Below are 24,399 nucleotides of genomic sequence, written 5' to 3'. Positions count from 1 at the left end.
TGCATTTTCAAATATTATTACAACTAATAATCTCTGTACTCATCATGACTTTTTCATTGTTTTTTTGGCTCTTGGGGCATATATTGTTCTGTTCCCAGTGTACAGTTCATATAATTTTCAATAGCCTTGGGACCAGTAAGGCTGATAACCCAAAAAAAGATAGTTATATAAACTCTAAGATCTATAAGTGATAGCCATTCTTAGAGTTGCAGTCTGTGACTTGTCATTTACAAAAGTGATCCCATCGTATAGAGGGTTGACTTATAGGGACTTACACAGTGGCACAAACGAGCTGAGAGACTGAAGGAAGGTTGTGGCTGGATAACGTAGGTCTTTGGGAAATGGGTTAATAAAATCTGGTGATAGGTTTCTGTACCTTATCCCTTTCTGAAGCATAAGCTCAAGAAGGTACTCTGTAGGGAAGAAAGAAGAAGCAAGCTCCAATATTTGGGGAAACTTTCAAATATAATAGAATGAAACTTCTTGGGTCATTTGATACTTATTTTGTTCTAGCATACCTGATTTGAACGCTTTTGTTTGTTTGCCGGTGTTTGGGAAAGATTGTTTTAATTAGAGATTGGATCCAGAGAAACTGAAGAAGTAATGAATAGAAAATAAAAATAATACTACAAATTATATATTGGGCTGTTTTTGCCTTGGGAGTCTCAGATATTTTGTGATTGAATAATAGAATAGCTTCTCCCAGCCACCCCAGAATTAGATGTCATTGCCAAACTAAGCCAGGAGTGTTGCCTAGTCTAGGAGAACACTTCTCAAAAGATGGCCCAAGGTCACTGGTAGGCCCTGATCAAAAAATAATGGCAAATATCAGGTGATCTCATAGTCTTTCATTTATATATATCCTTTGGCAACTTGCTAATAACCATACAAGTGAAGCATTAAGAATATGTAAGATGTGGCATTCATAAATCCATGTTTGCATAATACTAGAGTTTATAAAGGATTCTGATTTAGTGTTCTACTAAGAAGTCTGGCTACTAAGCAGTCTGACACAGCATTGCAAAACTCCTATTCCACATATGAACATGCGTAAGTTAGAATTATTTTATGTTTTTGGAAAGATACATATCACTGTTATGTTGAGTTGGTTGTGTTTTTCAGTTGTTTCTTTTCTTATTATAAATTGCTGTTTAGCCTTATCATTATCAATTTAATTTGTTACAGGTTGTTCAGCTAACCCTATAGTGTATATTGATGCATATTTGTATTAATAATATTCTTGGTCTGTAATTTTTCAGTAACTAGAGTTTTAACTACATTGTAGTTAAAATGTGAATTATTCTCCCCATATTAGTAAAGCAGATGTATATGTAATCTCCAAAAGTTGGATTGAAAAGTGACACCTCCTTTTTTATCACCCATGGCATATTTACCGGGTCTGAATAGGGTGTTTAAAAAAAAGTTTGAAAACTGCTGGTGTGAGGAGCTAGTTGGCAGGTCTAGGAGTCAGAGTGAGACTCATTTCTGACTTCTTCCATATCACTACAGTGTAACTCTTATAAGTTCGGGACCTTGACAGACATTGGTTTAAATCTGCTATTTATTGTCTGTGTCCTTGGACTAGTTGCCCAATCTTATCTGTCCCTCAATTTCCTATTTGTTAAATAGGATAAAAAAAAGTACCTACCTAATCCACTTGTTTGAATTTTAGGGAAGGTGGTGTGTGTAAAATGCTTAGGACTCTGCCTAGCTTATAATTAAGTCCTCAATAATAGTAACCATTATTATTAGGTGAGAAGTACTTTCTGTGTCCCTATTGCAAAATGGTTAATTTGCTACTAGATTGTTACTTTGTTTTAAGCTTCTGCCTTAAAAAAATTTTTTATAGGAGTATAGTTGATTTACAATGTTGTATTAGTTTCAGGTGTACAGCAAAGTGCTTTAATTTTACATATACATATATTCATTCTCTTTCAGATTCTTTACCCATATAGGTTATTACAGAATATTGAGTAGAGTTCCCTGTGCTATACAGTAGGTCCTTGTTGGTTATCTATTTTATATATAGTAGTGTGTGTATATTAATCCCAAGCTCCTAATTTTTCCCCACCCCCACGTTTCCCCTTTGATAACCGTGTTTATTTTCAAAATCTGAGTCTGTTTCTGTTTTGTAAATAAGCTCATTTGTATCATTTTTTTAAAGATTAGATTCCACATATGAGTGATATCATATATTTGTCTTTCACTGTCTGACTTACTTCACTTAGTATGATAATCTCTAGGCCCATCCATGTTGCTGCACATGGCATTATTTCCTTCTTTTTTTTAAGGCTGAGTAATATTCCATTGTACAATATGTATGTACCACATCTTCTTTATCCATTTCTCTGTTGATGGACATTTAGGTTTCTTCCATGTCTTGGTTATTGTAAATAGTGCTGCAGTGAACATTGGGGTTCATGTATCTTTTTGAAGTATGGTTTTCTCCAGATACATGCCCAGGAGTGGGATTACTGGATCATATAGTAGTTCTATTTTTAGTTTTTTAAGGAACCTCCATACTGCTCTCCATAGTGGTTGTACCAATTTACATTCCCACCAACAGTGTAGGAGGGTTCCCTTTTCTCCACACCCTCTCCAGCATTTATTGTTTGTCGACTTTTTGATTATGGCCATTCTGATTGTAGTTTTGATTTGCATTTCTCTGATAATTAGTGATGTTGAGCATCTTTTCATGTGCTTTTTGGCCATCTGTATGTCTTCTTTGGAGAAATGTCTCCTTAGGTCTTCTGCCCATTTTTGGATTGAGCTGTTTTTTTGACATAGAGCTGCATGAGCTGTTTGTGTATTTTGGGGATTAATCCCTTGCCAGTTGCTTCATTTGCAAATATTTTCTCCTATTCTGTAGGTTGTCTTATTTTTTTTATGGTTTCCTTTGCTGTGCAAAAGCTTTTAAGTTTCATTAGGTCCCATTTGTTTATTTTTGTTTTTATTTTCATTACTCTAGGAGGTGGATCAAAAAAGATATTGGTGCGATTTATGTCAAAGAGTGTTCTGTCTGTGTTTTCCTCTAAGAGTTTTATAGTGTCTGGCCTTACATTTAGGTCTTTGATCCATTTTGAGTATATTTTTGTGTATGGTGTTAGAGAATGTTCTAATTTCATTCTTTTACAGGTAGCTGTCCAATTTTCTCAGAACCACTTATTGAAGGGACTGTCTTTTCTTTGTTGTATAGTTTTGCTTCCTGTGTCATAGATTAATTGACCATAGGTGCGTGGGTTTATTTCTGGGCTTTCTATCCTGTTTCATTGATCTATATTTCTATTTTTGTGCCAGTACAGTACTGTTTTGATTACTGTAGCTCCCTACTATAGTCTTAAGTCATTTAATGCCTTTAATATGGAGGTTCATTGTTAATAATAGTGTATGTTTCAAATGACCTTGATAATTTCAAATTTGGGGGTCAGTTTTTTACTGAGATATATTTGACATATAACTGTAAATTCAAGGTGTACAACATGTTAATTTGCTACATTTACATGTTATAATGTCATTGCCATTGTACAATAATTAAGACCTCTATCATGTTACATAATTATTTCTTTTTAGTAGTTGGAATAATCAAGTTCTAGTCTCTTAGCAAGTTTGATTATAATACAGTACTGTTGTCTATAGTCACTATACTGTGTATTAGATCTCTAGGACTTATTTGGGGAGGGGTCACCTTCTTGTAAAATCAGATTACTAGGGGTAGAGTTGTCATAATGGCCATTTTCTTGTTGTCTGCTTGTGTTGGCAATGTTACATTATCTTCAATCAGTGGTTTCCTTGCAGGAAACCTTTTAAATTCACTTGTCATTTTGTGAGCAATAATTTAAACTATATAACCTTTGGTAAATTCAAGTAAGCAGGCCCAGGTAAACCTGATATTTCCCTTGAACAAAGGAGGACACTGCCTTTTTTCTCATTTTGCTCGGTTAAAAATATATATCAATATAAGTATTAAGATTCTCTTCGCAAATTCCTATGATTTGTATTCAACTCTCCCTAGGATGTGAGTACCCCATTTTAGAGAGCAATTTGCTAATTATTTGAATATTAACTCTTATTCTGACACAAGAGTATAACAGATAATTTTTTGTAGTCGTTTTGGTATGGTACTTATGGAAGATTACTGTATTTGACTTTATACAAATCATAAAATCATGGCCTGCTAGTTCTAGAGTTGACATTATTTGTCATCTAGCCCTACCTCCCTCAGTGGTCAGTGAACAACTTTATCTTTCACTAATCTTTGTGTTTCAATCACCTAGCACTGGGCATGTATCGTAGAGAGAGCTCAATAAATCTCTTATCGAATGAATTATATATAGATTCAGAAACTACTTTGTCCTTTGGCCAAGAAGTGGAGAATCAATGTGGTAATTGGTAAATGGAGTTACGTACAGTCTTCATAAAATAATCTCATCAAGTATTTTTATGGTACAATTCCTTAGTGTTCCAAGTTGAGTATATCTATAAACATTTGTTTACAAACATATAAAATCATAGAATGACAAGAATTTGGAGCTGGACTGGATGTTAGAAATCATTTAATCTTTCCCAGAGAAAAGGGATTTCAGGAATCCCAAGACCAGAAAATGCCCAGGAACTCTTCTTACCATAGCACTTTACTGCCTGGTGATGCTACTCTTCTGCAAGGTTTAGAATTGGATTTGCAAAATATCAGAATCAAGGTTACACCTGCTAGTATGGTCAGTCTACACCTGTTTATTCAGACTTTTGGATGACAAGGGTAGAGTATATATCAAAAGAAGTGAGTCATCCTTCCAATGAGAAAGCAGAATGTGATTTTTTGTGAGTGTTTAAGATGCAGACAGGACATCATTTATTTCCCCAAGCGATATTAATTTAAAGTTTAAGGATTACTACTTCAAATTACACACCACATGGGTACTAAGAGCAGAAAGAAATTGCTAAACCATATGCTTATAAATGCCATCTCTTTCCTCAAGAGAAAGATCATTTATATTTTGCAATTAAAGAGCAGAAGGTCTTTTTTCCCATAAAGTTCTTTCAGTCAGGAAATATGGGGGTGGTGGAGAGGGTTTCCCAGGGGAGATTTATACAGCATTCAAGGACTCTTTCACATCCCCACCTGTTGGAACTTTGCCTTTTGTCTATTTCCTGATTAAGCTCTGGAGAGTAAACTTTAATTCTAAAAAATATAGTAAGCTCTTGTTAAAGAAAAGTTTGTAAACAGTTCTGCTGGAAGTGAGCTTTAAGTAAAGAAATTGATATTTAGGTCAGCTTGGATTTTTGAATAAGAGGCAATTATAGCATTACAACATTGTGAACTACATACAGCATTCTCACTTTATTGATGGACATTGTTTACTATTTTGGTTAGAACAAGTGGGTGTGGGTTTCTTATAGCAGAGTAAATAGTCAAAAACCCTGAGAATTTTAGTACTGTGGCTTTAGTCTTTTTAATTTTTTTTCTGATGCATTTGAACCCAGGAGAGTTAACCAACCACGCAAAAAAGTATAGTTTCTGTACCACCATCCCTGGTAAATAAATTCATAGGAAGTCTCAGAACCCTCAACTAATAATTGTATATGGTATCATGAACGGTACCATTTCCTCTCTCATAGTAAGTCCCTGCTCCCCCTGCCTTCCTACCCTTCTCTTTCCTCTTACCTTGAAGGAGCAGCTTGAATAAATAGATTACCCTTGCCCTATCCTGTGAATGTCAGCAAGTTTAGACTCTGGGACTGTCAACAGGAGCAAATCTCAGAGCACTTTGTTTGCATCTGAGAAAATCTCCTGTAAATTTAGAAAAAGTCATACTGAAAATCTCGTAAGGTGAGGATCTTTAGTTGGGATGTATCAGATAGACTGTCCTAGTAGGCCATGCTACCCAGGTATCTGATATTCATTACTTTTTGCCTGTCTTAGTGTAATGAACTTTTTGTCCTTGACTTCAAGTTGTTAATTAATTTTTAACAGTGGATGTAATATATAGTCCTGCTTACCATTCTGTCTTAGTCACTAAATCAGGTACTACTGGATGTGGCAAATTAAAACACTTGCTGTCTCATTCAAAAACTAATTTAATTTGTAATTTTAGTGGCCAAAGTTATTGAAATATTTGTGTATAGTTTTATTACAGTAAAACATTCTTGTTATAAAAATTTTAAACATTACAGGAATATGTAGTACACTATGTAAAATTTTTCCCACAGCCCTAATCCATTGGGTTAACATTTGTTAACAATTTGGTGTTTGCTTTCTATGTATTTAACAAAATAACATTTTATTATAATATTGTTTTGCAGCTTGCCTTTTTGCATGTAAATACATATATTTAAAATTTTTTTCAATGTCAAAGTATTTAACTTTATTCTTTTAAAATCATTGTCTAATATTCCATTGTAGAGGCTTACCATTATTTGTTTATCCAATTCCCATTAAATGGACCTTTAAGTTTTTTTGACTTTTTACTGTTACAGAAAGTGCTGAAGTTGACATTCTTGTGTATTTATTTTTGTGCTCTTGTATGAATATCCAGCTTACTTTTTTCAGAACGGCCAGCCAACATTTTTTATTGAAAAAATTCATATTTTCTCCCACTGAATTGAAATGCTACATTTATATATACTATACTGAATTCTTGTGTATACTTGGGTTTTTTCCTGGACTAATATGTTTCAGTGATATATCTCTCTAATATAACATTGTTTTAATTCTAATTTATGATTTGCTTTCTCATCCAGTAAACTGGCCTCTTCTCATTGTTCTTCTTTTTTAGAATATATATGAAATCACATATTTATTCTTTCAGATGAACTTCTTTACCCCAATTTACTTTAAAAACTCTGTTGTGATTCTCTTCAGGGTTACTTTTAATTCCTATGTTAATTAGAACTGTGTCTCTCAGCTTTACAAACTTCTTGGTAAATATAAAATTCTCATTTTTCCTTCTCAGTGTTCTAATATGTGTGCCCATTTGTCAAATGTTTTTAACTGTGTATCCCTACCAAGAATGTTTTGTTGAATTTTGCTTTCTGTTGCTAAAACATTGTTTTTTAAAAAATATTTACTTGTTTATTTATTTATTTGGCTGCATCGGGTCTTAGTTGTGGCATGCGGGATCTTTGTTGCCACATGCAGGATATTTAGTTGTGGCATGGGAACTTTTAGTTGTGTCATATGGGATCTAGTTCCCTGACCAGGGATGGACCCCGGTCCCCCTGCATTGGGAGTGCAGAGCCTTAGCCACTGGACCATGACCCAAGTCCCTAATGTATTATTTTTGTTCACAATATAAAGTACAATAAAATACCAAATATGCTTTTTTCACAGATTTAGAGATGATTGATCTCTTTACAACATCTCCAAACAGCGTATGTCTCTTCATTTGTTTTTTTTAAGTCCCTCAGAAGAGTTTTATAACTCGCTTTACATGTTCTCTGAGTTTATTCCTAGGTATTGCTTATGTTTTGCAATTATAGATTTCAGGTCATTTCCCTCATATTTTCTAGCTGGTTGTTTTGGGCATGAAAGGATACTATATATTTTCATATACAGTTGACCCTTGAACAACTCAATGGTTGGGGGGCCTACCCTCCGCACAGTTGAAAATTTGAATGTAATAGTCGGCCTTCCATGTCTGAGGTTCCTCTGTATCCGCATTTCCTCCGCATGTGAGGATACACAGTTGTGGATCGTGTAATACTGTAGCACTTACTATTGAAAAAATCTGAGTATAAGTGGACTCTGCAGTTCAAACCCATGTTCAAGGGTCAACTGTAATAATTTTATGTGGTCACCTTAGTGAACCTTCCTTATCTTCTCATATTTTTTCAGTTGATTCTCATGGATTTTTCATGTGGGCAATGAGATTATCAGCAAATAGTGATTATTTTGCCTGTTTGTTTCCTAAGCCATTTACCTTTAACTTGGTTTTCTTAATTGTATTGTCTTTTGTTCCTGAAAAATGTTAATAGTGATGAATAGACATCCTTATCTTATTTCTGAACTTTCTAGAGATGTTTCTACTGTTTTATTATTAACTAGATGCTTATATATGTTGTAGTTAGGCTGTGTATGTGTCTATAAATTTTAGAAAGTATTCTTCTATTCCTATTCAATTAAAACTTTTAAAATAAAAGGAATTTTAGCTTTTATTGAGCTAATTATATGATTTTTTTCTCCTTTAACCTTTTAATTTGATGATAGTTATTTTTCCTAATATTCAAACTTCTTTCTTGGAATTGACCAACTTTGTCATGAATCCTTCTGCTTAATTCTGTTTTCCAATATTATACACAGGCTTTTTTTTTCACATATACTGATTTTTGAGTGTCTGAATGTGGTCACATCTTCGTGTCAGGCTTATACTGGCTTCATAGGAAGAAGCAAAAAACTTCTCATATGCACAGGAATAGTTTAAATAACATTCTAATTATCTGATCCTTGAAGTTTTGAAGAAACCTGTCCATGAAACTGTTTGGATCTGGTATATTAGGAGGTCAGGGGTTAGGAATACATTTAGGCAGGTGGGGTAGGTTATTTTCTTAGTATCCCTTTCTCCTATCCAAATCTAAGATTAAATAAGTGTATTGGATAGGTTTTTAGGCTCTGTGTCTTCATTCCTATCTATGTGAACAGCCCTCACTAAACACCCTGGGTATTGAGTCTCTAAAAAGCTTCCTGGTTGGCAACGTGCTTTCACAGCTTCCTGGGGGAATTTAGCACGTTGGATGTAACTCAATTGGGAGAGGAGTCTTTTTTTTTTTTTTTTTTGCGGTACGCGGGCCTCTCACTGTTGTGGCCTCTCCCGTTGCAGAGCACAGGCTCCGGACGCGCAGGCTCAGCGGCCGTGGCTCACGGGCCCAGCCACTCCGCGGTATGTGGTATCTTCCCGGACGGGGGCACGAACCCGTGTTCTCTGCATCGGCAGGCGGACTCTCAACCACTGTGCCACCAGGGAAGCCCAGGGGAGGCGTCTTGAAAGCTTGTGTCTGGTTTCTCCCAGACTTTGCCCCATGTGCTTTTTCAAAACCTTTGCTGATCTTCCTTTGATGCTTTTGTGTAATAAATTACAGTCATGAGTCCAGACATTTGCTGAGTTATGAGAGTCCATTTCATATGACAGGACAAAACAGTGGTATTAAAAGGCAGTGGCAGAGTTTTAAGATATAACTTTAAAAAATGTACTATAACTTTGTCATTACAGGTATGGAAATAATCTCATGGAAGTTAGAACATTTGTCAAAGACCACGTATGTCGTTAGTAGCAGAATAATAAATATGAAAGCATAAGAAACATGTCAGTAAACAGTTTTACTCCATGAGCTTTAATTTTTTTCTCAGTTTTATTTATCAAATTAAACTTGATGGTTTAAAATGTTAACTTTGATTATTATTAAAGTTATTATTAATTAAAGTAATTAATTATTAATTTTATTGATGTGTAGTTTCTAAAACATGCTTTTTTAAATGCAAGTGGATGTATAGCATTGGTAACTTTGTTAGCATCATTTGCCTCTTTGCAGTAAGATTAAAAATGGAATCATATCCTAAATAAATTTTCTTAGCAGATATTTTGTATATTTATGCACCTGAGAAGGGATGTGAACCTAAAACAGCAGAGTCTAAATCAGTGGCTATTTTGTAGGCTGCTCATAAGAATGGCTTCAGAATAGGGATTCTACATTCCAGACCAATTAAATCAGAATTTCTGGTGGGTGGGGCTCAAGCATCTTTTTTCCTTTTTTAAGCTCCCCATGTGATTCCAATGTGTGGCAAGCTCATTGAGAATCACTGGTCTAACTAAAATTATTTCTGTATGCCAATAGAGATTGTGTTGATTCCATACTAAGTGTCTGTTTTCTATACCTGGAAATATTTGCTTTATGTCTCCAATTGGAAAAGCATAATTAGAATGTAAACTTAGCAAAATGAAATTGTATGTATTAAGAAGTTCAGATCTGGAGAACTTAAGATAGATATTTATATACGTAGTATTAAAGTTTATTATGTATCAGTTGAAGAATTATAAATTTACCTTTGAGCTAGTTAACCAAAAATCTATCATTGTCCATCAAGAGTTATTAGTTCATCATTTGAGTCTCACTCATGACCTAGATAAAATTTTAAGATAATATGATACCAGAGAACATATTCAGTGGGTGTATGTGTGGCGTCCTTTCAGCTAGGGAAAGCATCTATTTTGTTTAGAGTCATGCACTATCATTGAACTATTGGATAGTGATAATGAGAGTTCATGTTGAACGAAAATGGGATTTTGAAATCAGGTACCAGTAGCTTTCAGAATTTCATGTCTGATATAGGAAATGACCATGTTCTTTTGAACATCGTTTGGATAACCCAGCCAGAAACCAAAACAAAAAGCAAAAGCAGTCTTATCCTTTGCCCTAGAGTACAGTCAGTCCTTGATCATTTGTTAGAGCAGGGATGGCAAACTGTAGCCTGAGGGTTAAATCCGGTCCTTTTCTGTAAATAGTTTTATTGGAACAAAGCCATGCTCATTAATTTACTTACTGTCTCTAGCTGCTTTTAGGCTCCCAGTGACAGAGTTGAATGGTTGTGACAGAGGCTGTATAGCCTGCAAAACCTAAAATATTTACTATCTGACCCTTTGCAGAAAGTTTGCCAACTTCTGTGTTAGACTCTTGTGTCACATGTTAGATGATTGAATTTCACATGATCTGCTGACACTCCTAAATGGATCCTCTTAAGCTGAATTTGGTCTTTCACACACAAGTGACTGGAGATGATTCAGTTTTTAGGGCTTTTGAATGCAGTTGGCAGTTGAAGGAGAGGGATTTGCCTTGAGAATGAGGGGAGTATGCTGCTAGCCCTCTGATGTTCCTACTATAGGGAGCCAGGAGCTTGTCTACTTACCTGGGGTGGGTGTCTCCTTGCCTAACTCATCCTCCATGTTCTTCTACATCACATTCCTTGCTGTTGCTTCCTCAGTTGGGGGCGGGCATGGAGTAACAAGTAACTGGGGAAACTGGACTGTGAGGATCTTCCACTGCAGTCTCGGGGGATAACGACAGTTTCTCACATACCTTGTTGATAATGGACCTGGATGTGGAAGTTTAAAGATTAGGAGTGGCTTAATTTTTAATCCTGGTACAAGTGGAGAGTTCAAGAGGTGTGGAGGTCTTGGGAGATTGGGATTGACATATATACACTAATATGTATAAAATGGATAACTAATAAGAACCTGCTGTATAAGAAAATAAAATTCTAAAATTAAAAAAAAAAAGAAAATGTGGAGGTCTAGTGGAGAGAGCATATCTGGCTCATTTCTTCTAGTTTCTGGTGCAACAGAGGGGTAGCTGGCTCACCTCTGAGTTGTCAGCCACATCTTCACTTCAGGCACCTGCATGCTAGTGAGGGCTCTCATCCACTTGCTGGGTTACTTACACCTGGAAAAGTACTACCTGCAAATACAGTAGAGATTTAAGAATATAAACATTTTTAGCTTTTGAAGAAAAGAACTCCCCTTTCTAATACATAAAGCTGTTAATCAAGTTTTAGCCCTTTGATTTTCAGTTACATTTGTAGAAAGGCATTGCATACAAAAGCAAGGAAGTGAGATTAAATATAATGATGTTCTGGTAAACACAGGCTACCTGATTATCATGGGTGCAAGTTTGGACTAGAAGTTAGTCTTCAGAAAAATATTGGAGTTATTCTTTTTTTGAGGGAGGTTAGGATGCTTACTATAAGCTTCTATTAATAAATGTCAAGTTATTTTTCTGTGACTTAAGAAGATTATAATTTTTTATAAAATATTTAAGAGGGTTTCAGACCAAAACCTCTGTAATCATTTGAAATCTTATGATTTGGTTTATTCTGTTTGTGATTTAGGCCTAGATCTATGCCTGAACAAGTTTTCCACTGGGTCTAGTTAGTTATACCCACCTTAGTAAATATATCTGTGCTAAAAGAGGAACTCTTCTGGTTGTTGATTTTCCTTTTCCTGAGATACTGAGAAATAAGGGACTTGTAGTTTGAACACAATTTTCTAGATTGTGATGGCTCCAAGTGCTGTTAGTTAGTGTTTGAAGATCCTGACTTTTAGTGTGATAAGGCAGTGAGAATAGTGGAGTTAATGGAAGTAGGCTGAATTGCTTCCCAGAATAGATGGGTTAATATAGATACCAATGATGATGAAATTGCTCTCTTTTGTGATTTTTTTAGATATACATTTTTACTTATCTGTGTTTATGGTATGTGATTTTCGAAGTGTACTCCCCTCTCCTCACTAACTCTCATCCCTTCTTTATATAATAGATCAACGCCTATCATCTGTTCTAGAAGATGAGTAACAGCCACCCTCTTCGCCCCTTTACTGCAGTGGGGGAAATTGATCATGTGCACATTTTGTCTGAACATATTGGTGCCTTGTTGATTGGGGAAGAATATGGCGACGTCACATTTGTTGTGGAAAAGAAACGTTTTCCTGCCCACAGGGTAATTTTAGCAGCAAGGTGCCAATATTTTCGGTAAGTGTATATTACTTTTTGAAGATTGAAGTCACTTGTAGAAAACAGTGGTATTTTCCACTCTGTGAAAAATATGTAACAAAACAACAGTAAATTCTAGCAGTCATTCAATTCAACATCTATAAGAATTTAATCTTTGTCAACTTTTTGTTATGTTTTGAAAATCACCTTTTCCTTTCAGGAGTCATCTTAGAATCATAGGGTTAGGAGGCTTCTTAGGCTAGACTGTACCCGATCAACCATTTTTCAGGGTCTCAACAATATTTCTCAGGCTGAGTCTTTGTTGCCTTCACCCTCTCCTCACAGTTGATGGCTAATGGAACTTAAACTGATTTATTGGCAGATGGGCCTCTTGTCGTACAGGTAGAGTGACCTCTGGACTCGCCAGTGAACACGTATACATCTTAGTTTCAGACTACTGAGGTCCAGGACCTGTAGGTAACCCAACAGATCTCTAAGACATGCAGTTTGACAACCCCAAAGCAAAGGAAACTTAAATATTTACTGAGACTAAGTTTCATAGTTATATTAGAGCCAAAACTAAACAAAATATGTGTTTAATTGATGTAAAAATCTTACTTGTACGTATACGTAGCTATCGTTTGTTACTTTGACCCCTAATTTCCAGGCTTATAAATGTTAAACTGAGGTCTAATTACATTTTACCTAATCTTAGTTAAAAGGGAATCATCACTGAATTATTGACTGATAATGTATCCTTGACAGATCCAAAGAGTCCATATCCAAAAAATCATGGATTTGCCTGTGAAACTTGATATTGAGAAATTGAGATGCTGAAGGCATGGATAAAATTTCAGTTACCTTCTAGTGAAAACTGCATTCTGATTTTTACAGTCAGAATTAACCGAGACAGCAAAACCAACTTAGAGTCACACATATTGTAGTAAAGTGTGTTTCTTGGAAATATTTATTGTTTAGCTATAACTCTTACAGTGCTTTATAAACATTTTTAGAACGTTTCATCTTGTAAATATAAAATGCCACTGTAAATACAGCCAGGGGCTTAGAAAAGAGAGGAGTCTATTAAGAGTTCTAGCTAACATGCTCCTATCAAGGCAAGGCAGCTGGCCTTGGTCTTGTCATTATTTGTTACCAGCCTCTGTCCTCTGTACGCTTTTGTGCTTCTTTCCCTTTTCATTCTTCAATTCATTATATTAAAGTGTCTTGTAAAAGTCCACTCTTTATTAATTTAGAACTTTTCAGCCTTATGTTTAGTATTTGTTACTATTATATATCTTCCCTCTTTCAAAAATAATTTGAGACAACTCTAGGTGGGTATCTTTTAGGTGATCAATATATTCTTAAAAGAAACTCAAGTTCTTTTAGAAATCTGAAGATCGTATTGAATGAATGGAGTATGCTCCCTTCATTTATTGTTCTTGCTGTCTCTTTGTGGGTATTGAACCTTTACAATATCTGATGGCTCAACAGGCTAAACTCAGTCATTACTAATGCAATCTTAGACTGATTCTCATTGCTGACACTGTTCATGTGCAAAGGAAAGTTAACTGTCAGCAGTCAGGAGAGACCTTATGAGTGTGGTCATAGAGCCTATCAGTTCCCAGATAAGGACAAGCTAACTGTACCGGAGGGAACCTTCCACAAGTTGGGGGTTCATATTTAGGCTTCCTAGGGGTCCTCATCAAAACCACTTTTAAAGCATCGAGAATCCAGGTAAGTACCATGGATCACACTGGAGTGGGAGTAGGTCTTGGCAAGATCTCCCCAGGAAGGTATCCTTTAATCTAGCAATTTTAAGGTTGTGATTGAATGCTCTCTGAATTCATGGAAACCTTCACAGGTGTTTTTAGGCATACTATAACCCAGTGAGGAAGTATGCTCAGAATATTCACGCATCTTTTGCTGGGTAGTTGCAACTATTTCTGTGAGGCAAGCAAGAATGTCCTGTCTTGCTTTTCTGGGGGAGGGTGGGAGGAGTTCTAGGCAAGCATGGAGGGAAACTTTGACATGCTAGTCCTGCTCTGAGAGTCTTAGGAGCACGGGAGTCTCTTTTTGTCCCATTATTTTCTTGCTCTCACTTTTACACATTTTCTTTCTCACTCATTACTCTTCCTTTTCTGCACTCCTCCCTAGTCCTCCTCTGGCCACACTTTCTTTCCTGATGTATTGGAAACTTTAATTGGTTCATATTATTTCTCCTAGAGTAATAGAGGTAGAAATGTAAATTTACTACCTGACTGGATTGTCTAGTTTTCATTATTTAGATGAGCAGATAAGCAATAATGTGGGGATTTTTTTTAATCTGAAAAATACTGAAAGACAAAATAAAAAAGTTAAATTATCCATAATCCCATCATGAATTTCATTTTTAATTTATAAACTGACAAATGAAGACCCTTCCCTTCCAGCCATCTAATCCTATTCCCTAGAGACAACCACTGTTAACAGTTTAATATGTATTTCCCCTCAATATAAGTAGATATATCCATACATACCTGTGTGCATACAAATGTGTGTGTTATACACTCTTTCCCATGCAACACATAGGGATCTGCAACCTGACTTACCAGCTATATCCTGGACATCTTTCCAAGACAGTATATTTTGATCTCCCTTGATCTTTCTAATGGCTGCATAGAATGTGTATATCATAGTTTTTTCAACTATGTGCCTCTTGATGGACATTTAAGATTCTTTCCATTGTTTCAATATATCTTCTTATACATTTATCTTTATCTTGCTGTATTATCTTATACGTTTATCTTTATCCTAAAAGTGAGATTACTGAGTTGAAGGGTATGCACATTTTACATTTGAATAGATATTACTTAAATTCCTTTCCAAAAAGGGATACCCATTTATACTCTCAGAGCAGTGCATGAGAAAACCTGTTTTTCCATTGTTTCTGCAGTGCTGAATATTAACAGGTTTTTAATTTCTGCCAGCCTGACAGGGAGAATGGCGCCTGATTGTGTTTAATTGTTTTCATCTGATTATCTTTTCCTTTGGAGCTTTACTTTTTAAACTACTTTCTTGACCTTTAACAGGTTTATATTGATTTCACTGTTCCTCTCAAAAGAGCACTTTCATCTTTCTAATTAATGAATGTCTATTATGTATCTTGAGCTCTCAGGATTATTTGTTAGTTCAATTTATAGAATTAATTCAAAATAGTTTTTAAATTATGTCTTTCTTTAGAGAACTATTTTAAGTTATTACTATGCATTTCTTCACCTGAATCTTTGTGTCATTAAACACATGTATGTTTTTTATAATGTTGATAACCTTTATTTCATAATTTTGTAGCAAATCCTATTTGAAGTTTTTCTCATGCGTTTCTTCTCTGATGTGCAGAGCATTACTATATGGTGGAATGCGAGAATCTCAGCCTGAAGCCGAAATCCCTCTCCAAGACACCACTGCAGAAGCATTCACAATGCTACTTAAATACATCTACACTGGGCGGGCGACGCTGACAGATGAGAAGGAGGAGGTGCTGCTGGACTTTTTGAGCCTGGCTCATAAATATGGATTTCCAGAGCTGGAGGATTCTACCTCTGAGTACCTCTGCACCATACTTAACATTCAGAATGTCTGTATGACTTTTGATGTTGCCAGTCTCTACTCCCTTCCCAAGTTAACTTCCATGTGCTGCATGTTTATGGACAGAAATGCTCAGGAGGTGCTCTCAAGCGAAGGCTTCCTCTCCCTTTCTAAGGTGTGTCACTGTCTACAAGTAATTTACAGGCATGCACTGTTTTATTTATATCTGTAAGTTAGAAATATGGCAGTGGACTAAGAATAAAAACATAAAAACCATTAGTGTGGAAGAGGTTGTCTAGCCACCTGCCTCTGGCTACTGAGACTCTAGATCATATAAGAGAGAGGCAGATTGCTGCTCTTTTCTTTTAAGGTTCTTCAGATAAGTTCTGTATGCAAAAGAGACTGTGCTGCTGGTGGTTGTTTTCAACGTGATGGCGTCAAATAGGCTCCTTTGTGGTGTTGCATACTGTTTTTTGGTTTTGTATTTCTCTGACAGAGTGTTACTAATAATTCCTTATTGAGGGGGAAAATTCATAAAGAAGATCTGATGTTTCATTGGATGTCTTTAAGTCATTGTTGTTTTTTATTTTCTGGCCCAGAATTCACTATTGTACAGTGTTTTATACCATATAATAGCTAGAATAAAACTATTTTTCCCAAATCTTCCTCTCAACCCTGGTGATTGTCTTTCCTTTCCCTTTCTTTGTTCCTCCTAGGACCTGACTTCTTTGAATGTGAAAACCTCTTTGAAAAGCTACAAGTCTTGATTTGAGTGTAACTGTGATTTTTATTGTCCTAGTTAATTTTCAAAGGCAAGGATCTTGTAGGGTTGCACAGTGTTGCTGGCAGTCAGTTTAGAAATCTGAGAACCAAAAGTGCAGTGGTGCAGTAATACTGTGGAACAAAAGGTTTGAATTTTAAATGCTAGATGCATCTTACCGGCTCATAAATGCAAACTCTGCTGAAGAACCTGTGTGGAATGACAGTGTCTCACACTGCTGTTTTTCTTGTTATTTTATTAAAGATGGGTGCAAATGTGCTGGAAAGACTAGGTACAAGATGCCTACGGCTATTCACACAGCCATAATGGGCAAGAGAGTACATGGCACAAAGAATAAGGAAAGAAGATGGTCAAGAAGAGTTAAATGCTTAAATATAAGTGATACTTGCAGTTCAGTAAAGTTTTACTGATTGATCATGCACATGGTTGAGCTCCATAATAACTGGAATTTTTCCTTTTTATCCTTTTCAGACAGCACTTTTAAACATCGTATTAAGAGATTCATTTGCAGCTCCTGAAAAAGATATCTTCCTAGCCTTGTTAAACTGGTGTAAGCATAATTCAAAGGAGAATCATGCTGAAATCATGCAGGCTGTCCGTTTGCCTCTGATGAGCCTCACTGAACTTCTGAATGTTGTGAGGCCTTCGGGACTATTGTCTCCTGATGCCATTCTGGATGCTATTAAAGTTCGATCAGAGAGCCGGGACATGGACCTCAATTATAGAGGCATGCTCAGTAAGTACCTATTTATGCTAATCTCACCAAGAAGTTTTGTTTGCATCCTGTGACAGGCTCAGCTACAAAACTGTAGTTCAGGTAAACATGGTATGTGTCAATCTGAGAACATAGAACTCTGCTTCCTGTGGAATGCCTTTCTGACTCCTTCTCCTGCTAATTCCTCCTGAGATTGCTTAGCCTCTGTAGACCACAAAATAGGTATTTCTTGCCATTTCTGGACAAATTTCTCCAGCCGCTCCCTAGAATGTCAAGAGTTAGATACTTTCTCATGTTAAGACCTTTCCTCCTTTCCTCCATCAAATCAGTACTGAGTACATGCTGTATACTTATTATTATTTTAGGTGCCATGAACATGGAGATTCTAAATAACAATAATAATGGGTAACACTTGCATAGCATTTCCAATACTTATATGGTATTTTTCTTATTAATAAAAATAATAGCAATGAACGCTTATGAAGTGCATATATATATCAGTAACAGTCCTACATGATGATTTAATTCTCACAATAACCCTTTGAGATAAAAACCCATTATTTTTTCCTATTTATTTATTTATTTATGTTAAGTGAAGATAATACAATCCTTTTTTTTTAATTTTTAAATTTTATTTTATTTATTTTTTTATACAGCAGGTTCTTATTAGTTATCCATTTTATACATATTAGTGTATATATGTCAATTCCAATCTCCCAATTCATCACACACACACACACCCCCTGCCACTTTCCCCACTTGGTGTCCATATGTTTGTTCTCTACATCTGTGTCTCTATTTCTGCCCTGCAAACCAGTTCATCTGTACCATTTTTCTAGGTTCCAAATATATGCATTAATATACAATTTTTGTTTTTCTCTTTCTGACTGACTTCACTCTGTATGAGAGTCTCTAGATCCATACACGTCTCTACAAATGACCGAATTTCGTTCCGTTTTATGGCTGAGTAATACTCCATTGTATACACGTACCACATCTTCTTTATCTGTTAGTCTGTTGATGGGCATTTAGGTTGCTTCCATGACCTGCCTATTGTAAATAGTGCTGCAATGAACATTGGGGTGGATGTGTCTTTTTGAATTATGGTATTCTCTGGGTATATGCCCAGTAGTGGGATTGCTGGGTCATATGGTAGTTCTATTTTTAGTTTTTTTAAGGAACCTCCATACTGTTCTCCATAGTGGCTGTATCAATTTACATTCCCACCAACAGTGCATGAGGGTTCCCTTTTCACGACACCCTTTCCAGCATTTGTTGTTTGTAGATTTTCTGATGATGCCCATTCTAACTGGTGTGAGGTGATACCTCATTGTAGTTTTGATTTGCATTTCTCTAATAATTAGTGATGTTGAGCAGCTTTTCATGTGCTTCTTGGCCATCTGTATGTCTTCTTTGGAGAAATGTCTATTTAGGTCTTCGGGCCATTTTTTGATTGGGTTGTTTGTTTTTTTAATATTGAGCTGCATGAGCTGTTTATATATTTTGGAGATTAATCCTTTGTCCACTAATTCGTTTGCAAATATTTTCTCCCATTCTGAGGGTTGTCTTTTCGTCTTGTAGTTTCCTTTGCTTTGCAAAAGCTTATAAGTTTCATTAGGTCCCATTTGTTTTTCTTTTTATTTCTGATACTCTAGAAGGTGGATCAAAAAAGATCTTGCTGTGATTTATGTCAGAGTGTTCTTCCTATGTTTTCCTCTAAGAGTTTTATAGTGTCCAGTCTTACATTTAGGTCTCTAATCCATTTTGAGTTTATTTTTGTGTATGGTGTTAGGGAGTGTTCTAATTTCATTCTTTTACATGTAGCTGTACAGTTTTCCCAGCACCACTTATTGAAGAGACTGTCTTTTCTCCATTGTATATCCTTGCCTCCTTTGTCATAGATTAGTTGACCATAGGTGCGTGGGTTTATCTCTGAGCTTTCTATCTTGTTCCATTGATCTATGTTTCTGTTTTTTTGCCAGTACCATATTGTCTTGATTACTGTAGCTTTGTAGTATAGTCAGAAGTGAGGGAGTCTGATTCCTCCAGCTCTGTTTTTTTTCCCTCAAGACTGCTTTGGCTATTCGGGGTCTTTTGTGTCTCCATAAAAATTAAAAAATTTTTTGTTCTAGTTTTGGAAAAAATGCCATTGGTAATTTGATAGGGATTGCATTGAATCTGTAGATTGCTTTGGGTAGTAGAGTCATTTTCACGATATTGATTCTTCCAATCCAAGAACATGGTATATCTCTCCATCTGTTGGTATCATCTTTAATTTCTTTCATCAGTGTCTTATAGTTTTCTGCATACAGGTCTTTTGTCTCCTTAGGTAGGTTTATTCCTAGGTATTTTATTCTTTTTGTTGCAGTGGTAAATGGGACTGTTGCCTTAATTTCTCTTTCACATTTTTCATCATTAATGTATAGTAATGCAAGAGATTTCTGTGCATTAACTTTGTATCCTGCAGCTTTACCAAATTCATTGATTAGCTCTAGTAGTTTTCTGGTGGCATCTTTAGGATTCTCTATGTATAGTATCATGTCAGCTGCAAACAGTGACAGTTTTACTTTTTCTTTTCCAATTTGTATTCCTTTTATTTCTTTTTCTTCTCTGATTGCCGTGGCTAGGACTTCCAAAACTGTGTTGAATAATAGTGGCAAGAGTGGACATCCTTGTCTTGTTCCTGATCTTAGTGGAATTGCTTTCAGGTTTTCACCATTGAGAATGATGTTTGCTATGGGTTTGTTGTATATGGCCTTTATTATGTTGAGGTAGGGTTCCCTTTTATGCCCACTTTCTGGAGAGTTTTTATCATAAGTGGGTGTTGAAATTTTTCCAAAAATTTTTGAAAGCTTTTTTCAAAAGCTTTTTCTGCATCTGTTATCCTATGGTTTTTCTCCTTCAATTTGTTAATATGGTGTATCACATTGATGGATTTGCATATATTGAAGAATCCTTGCATCCCTGGGATAAATCCCACATGGTCATGGTGTATGATCCTTTTAATGTGTTGTTGGATTCTGTTTGCTAGTATTTTGTTGAGGATTTTTGCATCTATACTCACCAGTAATATTGGTCTGTGATTTTCTTTTTTTGTAGTATCTTTGTCTGGTTTTGGTATCAGGGTGATGGTGGCCTCATAGAATGAGTTTGGGAGTGTTCCTTCCTCTGCAGTTTTTTGGAAGAGTTTGAGAAGGATGGGTGTTAGCTCTTCTCTAAATGTTTGATAGAATTCACCTGTGAAGCCCTCTGGTCCTGGACTTTTGTTTGTTGGAAGATTGTAAATCAGTTTCAATTTCATTGCTTGTAATTGGTCTGTTCATATTTTCTATTGCTTCCTGGTTCAGTCTTGAAGGGTTGTGCTTTGTAAGAATTTGTCCATTTCTTCCAGGTTGTCCATTTTATTGGCATAGAGTTGCTTGTAGTAATCTCTCATGATCCTTTGTATTTCTGCAGCGTCAGTTGTTGCTTCTCCTTTTTCATTTCTAATTCTATTTTTTTAAGAAAATGTTGGGGGTAGGAGTTTATTAATTAATTAATTAATTTTTGCTGTGTTGGGTCTTCGTTTCTGTACAAGGGCTTTCTCTAGTTGTGGCAAGCGGGGGCCACTCTTCATTGCGGTGCACGGGCCTCTCACTATCACAGCCTCTCTTATTGCGGAGCACAGGCTCCAGACGCGCAGGCTCAACAGTTGTGGCTCATGGGCCTAGTTGCTCCGCGGCATGTGGGATCTTCCCAGACCAGGGCTCGAACCCGTGTCCCCTGCATTAGCAGGCAGATTCTCAACCACTGCGCCACCAGGGAAGCCCCTCTAATTCTATTGATTTGAGTCTTCTCCCTGTTTTTCTTGATGAGTCTGACTAATGGTTTGTTTTGTGTTTTTTTTTAATTTTTATTTATTTATCTTTGGCTGCTCTGGGCCTTCGCTGCCACACGCGGGTCCTCTCTAGCCGCGGCGAGCGGGGGCCACTCTTCCTTGCGGTGCGTGGGCTTCGCATTGCAGTGGCCTATCCGGTTGAGCACAGGCTCTAGGCGCACAGGTTTCAGTAGTTGTGGCTCGTGGGCTCTAGAGTGTAGGCTCAGTAGTTGTGGCCCATGGGCACAGTTGCTCCACAGCATGTGGGATCCTCCCGGACCAGGACTTGAACCCGTGTTCCCCGCACTGGCAGGCGGACTCCCAACCAGTGCACTACCAGGGAAGCCCTGACTAATGGTTTTTCAATTTTGTTTATCTTCTCAAAGAACCAGCTTTTAGCTTTATTGATTTTTGCTATTGTTTTCCTTGTTTCTATTTCATTTATTTCTGCTCTGATCTTTATGATTTCTTTTCTTCTGCTAACTTTGGGGTTTTTTTGTTCTTCTTTCTCTAATTGCTTTAGGTGTAAGGTTAGGTTGTTTATTTGAGATGTTTCTTATTTCTTAAGGTAGGATTGTATTGCTATAAACTTCCCTCTTAGAACTGCTTTTGCTGCATCCCATAGGCTTTGAGTCATCGTGTTTTCACTGTCATTTGTTTCTAGGTATTTTTTGATTTCCTCTTTAGTTTCTTCAGTGATCTCTTGGTTATTAGGTAGTGTATTGTTTAGCCTCCATGTGCTTGTATTTTTTACAGATTTTTTCCTGTAATTGATATCTAGTCTCATAGCATTGTGGTCGGAAAAGATACTTGATACAATTTCAATTTTCTTAAATTTAACAGGGCTTGATTTGTGACCGAAGATATGATCTATCCTGGAGAATGTTCCATGAGCACTTGAGAAGAATGTGTATTCCGTTGATTTTGGATGGAATGTCCTATAAATATCAATTAAGTCCATCTTTTTTTAATGTATCATTTAAAGCTTGTGTTTCTTTCTTTATTTTCATTTTGGATGATCTGTCCATTGGTGAAAGTGGAGTGTTAAAGTCCCCTACTATGATTGTGTTACTGTCGATTTCCCCTTTTATGGCTGTTAGTATTTGCCTTACTTATTGAGGTGCTCCTATGTTGGATGCATAAATATTTACAATTGTTATATCTTCTTCTTGGATCGATCCCTTGATCATTATGTAGTGTCCTTGTTTGTCTCTTGTAATAGTCTTTAAAGTCTATTTTGTCTGATATGAGAATTGCTACTCCATCTTTCTTTTTTTTTTTTTTTTTTTATTTTTGCGGTATGCGGGCCTCCCACTGTTGTGGCCTCTCCCGTTGCGGAGCACAGGCTCCGGATGCGCAGGCCCAGCGGCCATGGCCCACGGGCCCAGCCGCTCCGCAGCATATGGGATCCTCCCAGACCGGGGCACGAACCCGCATCCCCTGCATCGGCAGGCGGACTCTCAACCACTGCGCCACCAGGGAGGCCCCTCCATCTTTCTTTTGATTTCCATTTGCATGGAATATCTTTTTCCATCTCCTCACTTTCAGTCAGTGTGTGTCCCTAGGTCTGAAGTGGGTCTCTTGTAGACAGCATATATATGGGTCTTGTTTTTGTATCCATTCAGCCAGTCTGTGTCTTTTGATTGGACCATTTAATCCATTTACATTTAAGGTAATTATCGATATGTATGTTCCTATTCTCATTTTCTTAATTGTTTTGGGTTTGTTATTGTAGGTCTTTTCCTTCTCTTGTGTTTCCTGCCTAGAGAAGTTCCTGTAGCATTTGTTGTAAAGCTGGTTTGGTGGTGCTGAATTCTTTTAGCTTTTGCTTGTCTGTAAAGGTTTTAATTTCTCCATCAGATCTGAATGAGATCCTTGCTGGGTAGAGTAATCTTGGTTGTAGGTTTTTCTCCTTCATCACTTTAAATATGTCCTGCCACTCCTTCTGGCTTGCACAGTTTCTGCTGAAAGATCAGCTGTTAACCTTGTGGGGGTTCCCTGTGTGTTATTTGTTGTTTTTCCCCTGCTGCTTTTAATATTGTTTCTTTGTATTTAATTTTTGATAGTTTGATTAATATGTGTCTTGGCATGTTTCTCCTTGGATTTATCCTGTATGGTACTCTCTGTGCTTCCTGGACTTGGTTAATTATTTCCTTTCCCATATTAGGGAAGTTTTCAACTATAATCTCTTCAAATATTTTCTCAGTCCCTTTCTTTTTCTCTTCTTCTCCTGGGATCCCTACAATTCACATGTTGGTGCGTTTAATGTTGTCCCAGAGGTCTCTGAGACTGTCCTCTGTTCTTTTCATTCTTTTTTCTTTATTCTGCTCTGCAGTAGTTATTTCCACTATTTTATCTTCCAGGTCCCTTATCCATTCTTCTGCCTCAGTTATCCTGCTGTTGATTCCTTCTAGAGAATTTTTAATTTCATTTATTGTGTTGTTCATCATTGTTTGTTTGCTCTTTAGTCCTTCTAGGTCATTGTTAAACATTCCTTGTATTTCCTCTATTCTATTTCCAAGATTTTGTATCATCTTTACTATCATTATTCTGAATTCTTTTTCAGGTAGACTGCCTATTTCCTCTTCATTTGTTAGGTCTGGTGGGTGTTTACCTTGCTCCTTCATCTGCTGTGTGTTTTTCTGTCTTCTCATTTTGCTTAACTTACTGTGTTTGGGGTCTTCTTTTCTCAGGCTGCAGGTTCGTAGTTCCCATTGTTTTTCATGTCTGTCCGCAGTGGCTAAGGTTGGTTCAGTGGGTTTTGTAGGCTTCCTGGTGGAGGGGACTAGTGCCTGTGTTCTGGTGGATGAGGCTGCTCTTGTCTTTCTGGTGGGCAGGTCCACGTCTGGTGGTGTGTTTTGGGGTGTCTGTGGCCTTATTATGATTTTAGGCAGCCTCTCTGCTAATGGAATAGGTTGTGTTCCTGTTTTGCTAGTTGTTTGGCATAGGGTGTCTAGCACTATAGCTTGATGGTAGTTGAGTGAAGGTGGGTCTTGGCAATGAGATGGAGAT

At 36.7% G+C, this 24,399-nt stretch overlaps 1 protein-coding gene across 3 annotated transcripts in view; it reads left to right on the top strand.

The window, feature by feature from the left end:
* Nucleotides 1-24,399, top strand: part of BTBD9 (BTB domain containing 9) — a 409,031-nt gene that overhangs the window by 23,157 nt on the left and 361,475 nt on the right. For all 3 annotated transcript variants that reach the window (XR_014016964.1, XM_081247538.1, XM_081247539.1), the window contains exons 2-4: nt 12,299-12,510; nt 15,847-16,210; nt 17,288-17,552. Coding sequence is in view for 2 of the 3 variants with exons in the window: in XM_081247538.1 (XP_081103664.1) it covers nt 12,326-12,510; nt 15,847-16,210; nt 17,288-17,552 (814 nt within the window). In the remaining variant the exon portion in view is untranslated. The remainder of the gene's footprint in view (nt 1-12,298; nt 12,511-15,846; nt 16,211-17,287; nt 17,553-24,399) is intronic.

This window comes from Mesoplodon bidens (assembly GCF_964165515.1).
Source record: "Mesoplodon bidens genome assembly, chromosome: 10".
Taxonomy (NCBI): domain Eukaryota; kingdom Metazoa; phylum Chordata; class Mammalia; order Artiodactyla; family Ziphiidae; genus Mesoplodon; species Mesoplodon bidens.
The sequence above is the reverse complement of the archived record's forward strand: the minus strand, read 5'-3'. Positions and strand labels throughout refer to the sequence as shown.